Source organism: Otolemur garnettii, unplaced genomic scaffold (assembly GCF_000181295.1).
Source record: "Otolemur garnettii isolate 467f Iridium unplaced genomic scaffold, OtoGar3 scaffold00094, whole genome shotgun sequence".
Lineage (NCBI taxonomy): Eukaryota > Metazoa > Chordata > Mammalia > Primates > Galagidae > Otolemur > Otolemur garnettii.
In genome coordinates, this window is record NW_003852489.1 from 5,268,056 (window position 1) to 5,277,542 (window position 9,487).

Below are 9,487 nucleotides of genomic sequence, written 5' to 3' on the forward strand. Positions count from 1 at the left end.
AAAAAAAAAAAAAAAGAAATGTAATGAGAAGATCTATTATCTGGGATTTGCTTAAAACTCAGCATATGAGGCTCAGCGCCTGTAGCTCAAGCAGCTAAGGTACCAGTCACATACACCAGAGCTGGTAGGTTCGAATCCAGCCCAGGCTTGCCAAATAATACTGACAACTACAACCAAAATATAGCCGGGCATTGTGGTGGGCGCCTGTAGTCCCAGCTACTTGGGAAGTTGAGGCAAGAAAATTGCTTGAGCCCAGGAGTTGGAGGTTGCTGTGAGCTGTGATGCCACGGCACTCTACCAAGGGCAACAGCTCAAGGTTCTGTCTAAAAAAAAAAAAAAAAACTCAGAATATGAGAAAAATGGAATTTCAGAGAATATATTTTGTTCTTACAAATCAAATAATACTTTTGATAAGATGAAATACATGTACGAATATTTTAATTAAAATGTTAAATTTTAAGATAATAAAACCACAATTATATTCTGAAAATACTATGAGCAAATGGTTAGGGTAACCTACAATAAAAGAATGACAAGCGAAGTGACAATAGCAGTTTCTGAATATAATCAACAGACTCTAGAGGGCAGTTTAAGGGTAAATATGGTCAAGTATAAGTTGTGACCATTATCATCAAAGTCTTTATTAGTCACTGTATATCCTTTATATTAACAGGAAGGGATACCAAAAATAACCTGTGGGGAGGCAAGAAAGAATAGAAGGTTGGGTAATTTGTAGTGCCCTAAAGCTCCGCCACAAGTAGAAAATTCATTACATGCCACAATTACGTGGAATAAAAAAGCAACTAATAAAATACATTTTAAGATCTCTTGGTATTTGTACTGTGCTCATGTAAGAGAATGTCCTTGCCTTTACAATTATACACTGAAGAATGTAGGGATAAGGAGAGATTAAGTCTGCAACTTATTCTGAAACATTTAGGGAAGACCCCATGCATTATTGTATATGCAGACAAAGTGAGACACTGTGAATACCACAGCAATAAGCTAAGCTATTAACATTTGGGAAAGTTGGGCATACAGGAATTCTTTTTGCTGATCTTGCAACATTTTTTATAGTCTGAAACTATGTCACGCACAAAAAAATTAAAATAGTGGGAGACGTATGAATTATTCTCCCTAAAAATTTCAACCCAGAGCATGCTAAAAAGAATTCTAAAATGTGGCAGAAATGAAATGGTTTGAAAATGGAGATACAGAGACCAGGCAATAATATGCTACGAGTTATCTTACACTAACATTAGTTTCAAAGCACACCAAATGACTCAACTCCTAACATTTCGTTATTAATGATTCTGTCCACAATACAACAGTCTACATGCTCCAAAAATCTGAGAATTGTGAGAAAATTCTAGACAAGAAAAGGAATCATAAAGGATTTATCTAAGTTCACAGAAGTAGGGGAGCACAGGAGGACGCCTGATAATTAATAATTTCTATTTGTCCTAGGGGAGAAAGAAAGAGGGTAGCAAAAGAGAGTGAGAGATTTTTTTCTACTTATGGAAAATTTCAAATACTACGTATGAAAGTAGACTCACTTCCCACCCCTCCCCACAAATAACTATGAATTTAATTCTAATATCATACCATTTTATGCATAAAAATTCAGTCACTATCTCAGAGATATATTTGGAGATGCACAATAGAAAAATAGAGCTAATCTTTCCATCACAAAACATCATCACTCGTAAGTTTCAAAAACAAACGAACAAACGAATGCCTGAAACAAAGCACCAGAATATGCTTTCATGTCTCCAGGAACCTTTTGAACTTTCTTCTTATATTCCCCTCACTCTGAATATAAAATTAGATTACAGAGGAACGATTCTGAGGATGGTTTTACTTAATTTCAGAAAAGACAGGCAAAAATGTGTAAATACTTTGTAGGAGTGTACAATGCTGAGGTGAATTAAAAAGATACCATTATGTACAGACTGACCTCAGTAAGTGAAAAAAACCCTCAAATTACGATTCGAGATTTAGTCTCATTTTTATTTGAGTCCACATGTCAGGAATGTAATATGTTTAATAAGATAATTGTTACAATAAATATAAGGACATAACCCCCTCAGTAGTCAGAGCTGCTATTATTAACTTATATTAAAATAAAGAAACTAACAGAGAAAGAGAAAATTGAAATTCAGTTTAAAATTATAGTTCTACTGAACACAAAGAGTTAAAAAGCTGAAATCAATTAAAATATAATACAGACCAAATGATCACTACCTTACAATGTCTGACTTGGGATAGACAGGGTGGCCATGAAGTTCATGTGCAAATAAATTGTAGTAACTATTTAAACACTTGCAATTAAATAGTTCTAACTATTTAAATTATACACAAACTTTATGGCCACCCTGTAGGTTTGCTATATTCTTCCATTTTTACCCTTAACATGCCACAAACTCAATTTTATTTCTGCATATAGAAGTAGGATCCCTTTATACACAAATACTACTTGTGCAGATAGAGAGCCAACATCTATGTCCTGCCCAAGAACACTGAGTCCTTTTTCTCACAAAAGTGACTTCTGTAAACACATTAACACTGAACACAATGATGTTAAAATATATTAACATTGTAGCCAAACAATTTAATCTATTCCTTTTGTTGGAAAGACCCGAAGATTATTTGAGGTCAAGACAGGGTTTTCTTGTGACTACTTTAATATAGAGTTTTAAAGCAGTTGTTCCATTTCAAATTAGCTTAAACATCAGGGTTGCTCACTAAGGAAAACAAATAATTTGCCTATAGACATATATATTTTCTGGCACAAAATGGATTTTCAGTGTTAGAACGCAAGTGAATACCTAAAGATATTATACACATAGCATTTTATTTCTAGTAGCCCAGTGAAGTGATAATTTTATATTCCTAAAAAAGTGGGCCATCGAAAGTCTTTGAGAATGGTTATGACCAATCTTGAATAAAGCCCAAATCTTAGTACTTTAGATTTTGAAAACCACCGATAATATCACATTGTCCTGACATTAATGACAGATTATTATGTATAAATTGTACCTAAATTTAGATGATGTTTTTAAGTATCAGAAATATAGCTGTCATCTAAAGTTCACTCCTTAGTATTTGTGTCTTGTCAAAATTTAGGAGTCATTTTAAATTCTCATCATGTTCACAAGAGCCAAGAAAATGAAACTATACTTTCAGGCAAAGCCACAAGGCAGCGAGTTTAAGACTGAGTAGATGGATCTGGCTTTTATTAGCTAATACTAGTTTCACAACTTGTCACTGCTTTGTTTTTTCTGTGAATGTGTGTGTACATGGTTGTGTATGAGTCTATTTGTGCAAGGTCTATACTTTGTACTTCGTCTGATGCCATTAAGTCTCAGATGGGCTGGAAATGAAGAACATAATCAAAACCACACACAGAAAAAGTATGTTTTGTTTCTGTTCATTCAACGCTCCAAAACAGCTGTTAAAAAAGCAGCAAGCCTGAGGCCTTACCCTGTCCGTTTGGTGATGGTCCCCAATGTCATTGGCTGCTTGATTTGTGCGAGAGGCGTCACCACCATCAAGCTGGGGAGAGGAGAAAGGCGAGGGTTGCCAGGGTTGTTGTTGGTAAAATTGTTGTAGGAGTCTTGGCTGTTCAGTTTCCCTATAAAAAGAAAAATCAAAGTTATCACTGAGGAAAACCTCCTATCTCTGATAGGGTTCACTGACTCCAGTAATCATTTAAGAAAGGCACCAAACACAGAAGTGATGCCAAGAGAATTACAGTTAAGAGGATGGGAAGAAACCAAAGTATTCTGGTAATACCGAGTGGGACTTGATTATAAACAGATTTCAGTCTTTGGGAATGGAGGGGTGAATGCTTTATCTTTTCTTTCTTCTATTTTTTAATTTGAGACAGAGCCTCACTCTGTCACCCTGGGTAGAGTGTCATCATGGTGTAGCTCACAGCAACCTCAAACTCCTAGGCTCAAGGGATCCTCCTGCCTCAGCTGCCCGGGGAACTGGGAGTGCAGGTGGCTCACTACCAAGCCCAGCTACTTTTTCTAATTTTAGTAGCGATGGGGTCTTGCTCTTGCTTAGGCTGGTCTTGAACTCCTGAGCTCAAGCAATCCACCTGCCTCAGCCTCCCAGAGTGCTGGGATTACAGGCATAGGCCACTGCATCCAGTCTACTCTTTATCTTTCTAAAAATATAAAAATAGTCAGTGTGGTTTCTTGCCCTTTTAGGTCATTACCTCCAACAAAACTTGCTGCTTTTACTTATACCTTGTCAACTTCTGGGAAAATCCAGCTGGCTTTTTTTTTTTTTTTTTTTTTTTGGAGACAGAGTCTTCACCTGTTGCCCTACATAGAGTGCCATTGCGTCATAGCTCACAGCAACCTCTAACTCTTAGGCTCAAGTGATCCTCTTGCCTCAGTTCTATTTTTAGTAGACACAGGGGTCTCACTTTTGCTCATGATAGTCTTGAACTTGTGAGCTCAAGCAATCCACCACCTCGGCCTCCCAGAGTGCTAGGATTTTAGGTGTGAGCCACCACACCCGACCCAGCCAGGCTTTGATAGGGATTATGTTGAATCTGGAAGTCAATTTAGGGAGCACAGCCACCTTAACAATATTAAGTCTTACAATCCAAGAACTTGGGATGTCTTTCCATTCATTTAGATATTTGTTAGTTTCAACATTGTTTTGTAGTTTTTAGGGTAAAAGTTTTACACTTGTTTATTATTAATGATTTTGTTCCTTTACATGCAACTTGTAAATGTAATTATCTTAATTTAACTTCTCAGACTATTCATTGCTAATGTATAGAAATGCAGATAATTTTTGTACATTAATGTTTTATCCTACAACTTTGCTGACTTCTTAGCTCTAATAATTTCTTGGGGGTTCCTTAGGATTTTCTGCATACATAATTATGTCACTTTCAAAAAAGGGATTATTTTTTACTTCTTGCTTTCCAAGCTGATGACTTCTATTTATTTTATTTCTTCTTTCAACTTTAAGCACAATGTTGAATCATAGAACAAAGGCAAACTGTGACTTAATTTAATGTTTGTATTTGTATTAAGGATTCACTGTTCATTGATTTAAATATAAATGTCTAATTGTTCCATCACCAGTTGTTAAAAAGATTATTGTTTCTTTGTTAATTGCCTTTTCGCCTTTGTCAAAAATCAACTATTCTATCAAATATATGTATGGGCCTCCTTCTGAAATAACATATGTATTCCACTGATCTATGTGTCTTTTCTCTCACCAATACCATGTTTTCTTGATTATTGCAGTTTTCCAGTGAGTCTTACTACTTAAGAGTTTTGTAGAGGAACTTACACACACGAATTTTTATTTTAACTAATCTCAATTAAGGTAACAACTTTAAATGGAAAGCAAAAGAATCCCTCTAAAAAGTCTCATGCGTGGATTCCGGGGAAAGGGAGAACTCACAAACCACAAGCAGTGTATAATGGTAGCTTCAGGGGCAATGAAAAGTCAAAGTTCCTTTTTTAAAAAATCCTAACAAGATGACAGTGCTTTCGGAATTAGGATAATCGCTTAACCAAATGCTACTTCTTCCTTGGGCACAAATCTATCTTTTCGCATTACTCTATGGAATTATCAAGTTAAACTTTGACAAGTGTTTCTTTTCCAAGGTAAGGGGAAAGAAAAGACATTCGTGGAAACAAAATAAATCTTTATCATTCTATCCTCCCAATTTCCAATTCAGAATACACATAAAAGTTATAATAGAAGCAATCTACACCTGTCTCAGCATGACAAAAGACAACATTTACAATATACACAAGATGTTTTAAAGTGTTTAATAAATTAAACAATATTATACTCATATATCATTGAATTTTGTAGTAATAGAACATATGAAGAGGGAAATCCTATTACAATATTATATTTGAGGAGGAAGAATAGAAAAGCTGTTTTATAGTTCAGTCATTCAAATAACCTTTCACACACCTAAGGCTAATATAGATGTAAATAGTTGTAGCATTCACCGTTAGACAACTATGCTAATACTAATGTGAATAGGAAATCGGACTGCAACATTAAATATGTCATAAGCTAGTGAAATTCACAAATTGTGTACACCATGCAGATTTCACAATTAGTAAACAAATATTAAGTGCCATAGACTAAGATCACAATCATGATCTTATAGTCTAATATACACAAAACAGGAATAATTAGATGCTAATTGTCTAGAACAAAAAATAAGCAGATGTGGGAGCAACTTTACTGGGAAAGGGGCTCATGGAGGAGATGGGATATGACACAGGCTTTGAAAGTTGTACAAAACAGGCGAGAAAAGGATATTCTCGGCATGGAGGAGAGAGGTATAAAGAGATGCCCTTGTGCGAGCTGTCGTGAGGAGTCTCTGTCTTAGAGAATGGATAATGGCAAGCAGTGGGAAGATAAGTTATTTCAGTTTTAAAGGAATCTTTTAATTGAAGCACAGGAATAAGAAGTTGTTCAGCAAGGGGACAGTACAGATATTGAAGTCAGTCGCTAAACTTTTTAAATAGTGGGAGTGGTCTAGGAAAATAACGTGCTTCACTGAGACATTCCAAATGTATGGTTCACCTGGTCATGACTTAAATTGCAAATCTATAGTTCTCAGCCTGCCACTGTGCTTATGATGTAATCTCCATCTGAAACCCAGCACATCTGAGAGAGTAAAGGAAGTCGTGTAAATTTCACACTCATGTTTATAGTCATAGGGAAGTATATATATTATTGGATATGGCTAGCATTTTATAAACATAGCTGTAAAGAATTAACACATATTAATGAAATGGTCAATAAGGCCAAGGTTCAGGAAGGCAAATTCAAAGAAAAAGCTATTAACTTTAGTAGTCTTCAACAAGGTGGTTTCAGTAGCAAGGTGGACATGTAAGATTGTAAGGGATAAACAAAGGACCTGATGACAAGATATACCGAGGGAATGGATCCAGAACAAAAGACTTCAGGACTGGAACTGCAAAGCAGACATTAACAAGATGATACATTGCACCACCAGAGGTTTTGTTCAGGATTTATTCTTTCACATCACACTTCTGGAGGCTTGTTGGTATCAGCTCTAGGTCCTAGATGAGTAGGTCCAAGGGTCCTTCAAAGAGTTTCTAATACAGTGATGCAGGAATAAATACTATATTAACAAAAAATAAAAAATGGGGCCAAGGTCAGCCTGACCAAGAGCAAGACCATGTCTCTAAAACTAGCTGGAAATTGCAGCAGGCGCCTATAGTCTCAGCTTGAGCCCAAGAGTTTGAAGTTGCTGTGAGCTTTGACACCACAGCACTCTACTGAGGGTGACAAAGACACTGTCTCAAAAACATAAAAATAAAAAAAGTTAAAACACAACATACAGGTTTAGGTACCCTCAGTACCCTTCTTCTTTGTTCCAGCTCTTGGGAATATATCTGAGAGAAATAATAATAATATTAAAACCTAAAGTTACTGAGATCCATAAAGAGGACCCCTAGGCGTCACTTTCATCGACCACTCTTTACTGTACTTTTCTATGTTTTCTTTACCGTGTGAATGCAGTGAAAAGAGCAGAGGTTTTTCAACTGCAATTTCAGTAGTGGACTTTATGAAGCCTTAAGATACATGAAATATTTCACACACCATTATACTTTCAAATTCCAGCTGGGACAAGACCTGTAAGTGACAAATGCCATGAGAATGGATATTCTCACAGTATTTCTGGCACAACCAGACAGAGGAAGTCCCAAAAATCTCATGAGAAAATAAGCTCTTCTAAGACTCTCATCCCAGTTTTTTGGGCTTACTCTATATAGATAAACTTGCATAAGCCTTCAGGCTTTTGGGTCTTTATCCAAATCCACTAGAGCTTTGATCCTTTAGAGGTTTACCAGTCCCCACGATAGACGGAGTTCACTTGGGGAAAAAAATCTTAAGTTCCATTAAAATGGTTTCTCAGTAAGTTAACACAGGAATTCAATTTGGGAATAAAAAAATCATTTAAAAATCGGAATTTAAAAAACATCCCTTGATGTTTAAAGCAATGATAATCAGTTTTCTTCTGTTTTCAATTGTTTGTTTACTGTTATTATTGTTTTTAATGTTATAATACAAAGCAATAAACCAGAACAGTTCACTTTAGGGTTAAACCATGGACTTTTCTGCGTTTACCTTCAACAAGTTTGCAATTTTTAAAAAAGGAACTGCAAAAACAGCTTCATGTGCTCTTTGATTTTCCCTGCTACCTTTTGGATAAAGAATGACTATAGGTACCTTTTACTTCGGGAGACACAAACTCTCAAGGGACACAAACTCTCCAACTCGGTATTAGCACACAGTGCCACTGTCCACATACATGAAAACGACATGATATGATCAATCTGTTTACTAAAAGTTTGCTAATTTCAAATGCCACCTTATTTTGGCTTTGTCCTAAATTATGTTTCCTCATACGTTTTATCCTATAAAAAGACAGGGGAAAAACGGATTGCGATAAGGATAAAAGTGAACAGGGAAAATAACAATGGGCTTTGTTGCTGCACTGGAGGAACAGCCTGTCAGGTCAGCTTGCAGAGAAGCGTATTCCCAAATGAGTCATCATTAACCGACTCACTTCCATGGGCAAAAAAAAAGAAAAAGACAAGAGTCTGAAAACTCCGGACAAAAGAAATCCCTGCAGACAAAGTAAAAACAAATTAAAAGGTCCATTATAAAACACAGATGCTACAAAGAAAATAAACTTTCCAAGATTTACTGGGCTTTGACAAAGTTGGACATTTGTGGAAAAGACATCAGCAGCAACTCCCAGGTAATGCGGCTGCAAAGCCTCCTTTCTGTTTTATCTTTACCCTTGGTGCAGAAGCTGCCAGGTTGGTATTCTCAGCTTCTGAATGCAGTGATGTGAGAACATGTGAACGTGGCAAACGGCCAACCGGCAAGAAACTTCGGAAGCCAGCAAGACACTAAAATTGCTGTACATCTCAGATTAAATATTATAGTTAATATTGGTGTACCTTTGTGTACATATATATGACTGTATTTCTTCAAAGTAAACAAGAGGAAAAATAAGAATAATCTCACATGCCTCTTCTCAACCCCTAAAATCCTTTTCTGTTTTGCCATATTGTGAACCAAGGGGAATAAAAATCAGTTAAGCATTAAGCAATCAAAGGTTAATAGTTGTAGATGAGAAAGCACCGTATTAGTGAGATCGGGAAAACTTCTGTTACAGGTTTCTAGAAGCACAAGAAGCTATTAATAGGGGACGGGGGAGATTCTCCAGAAACTGAAGGTGTGAATATCCAAGAACTACAAGGAAATAAAGTAGACAAAATAGAGCCTTTGGGGGATAAAGTAGCACTGTCCTTCTGCAGATCAGAGAAATGGCGTAAATAGGTACAGAAGTGGCGATGATACATCTGCAAAAAGTGAGAAAGGACACGCACAAGGCCGTGTTACAGGAGCCCTATGACAGAGCCCCCCGTGTTACAGGAGCCCT

General features: G+C 36.4%; 1 protein-coding gene across 1 annotated transcript in view; it reads right to left on the reverse strand.

Moving 5' to 3' along the window:
- Nucleotides 1–9,487, reverse strand: part of BCAS3 (BCAS3, microtubule associated cell migration factor) — a 611,572-nt gene that overhangs the window by 339,834 nt on the left and 262,251 nt on the right. The window contains exon 14 of the mRNA XM_023516602.1: nucleotides 3,484–3,634. Within this exon, the coding sequence (XP_023372370.1) occupies nucleotides 3,484–3,634 (151 nt within the window). The remainder of the gene's footprint in view (nucleotides 1–3,483; nucleotides 3,635–9,487) is intronic.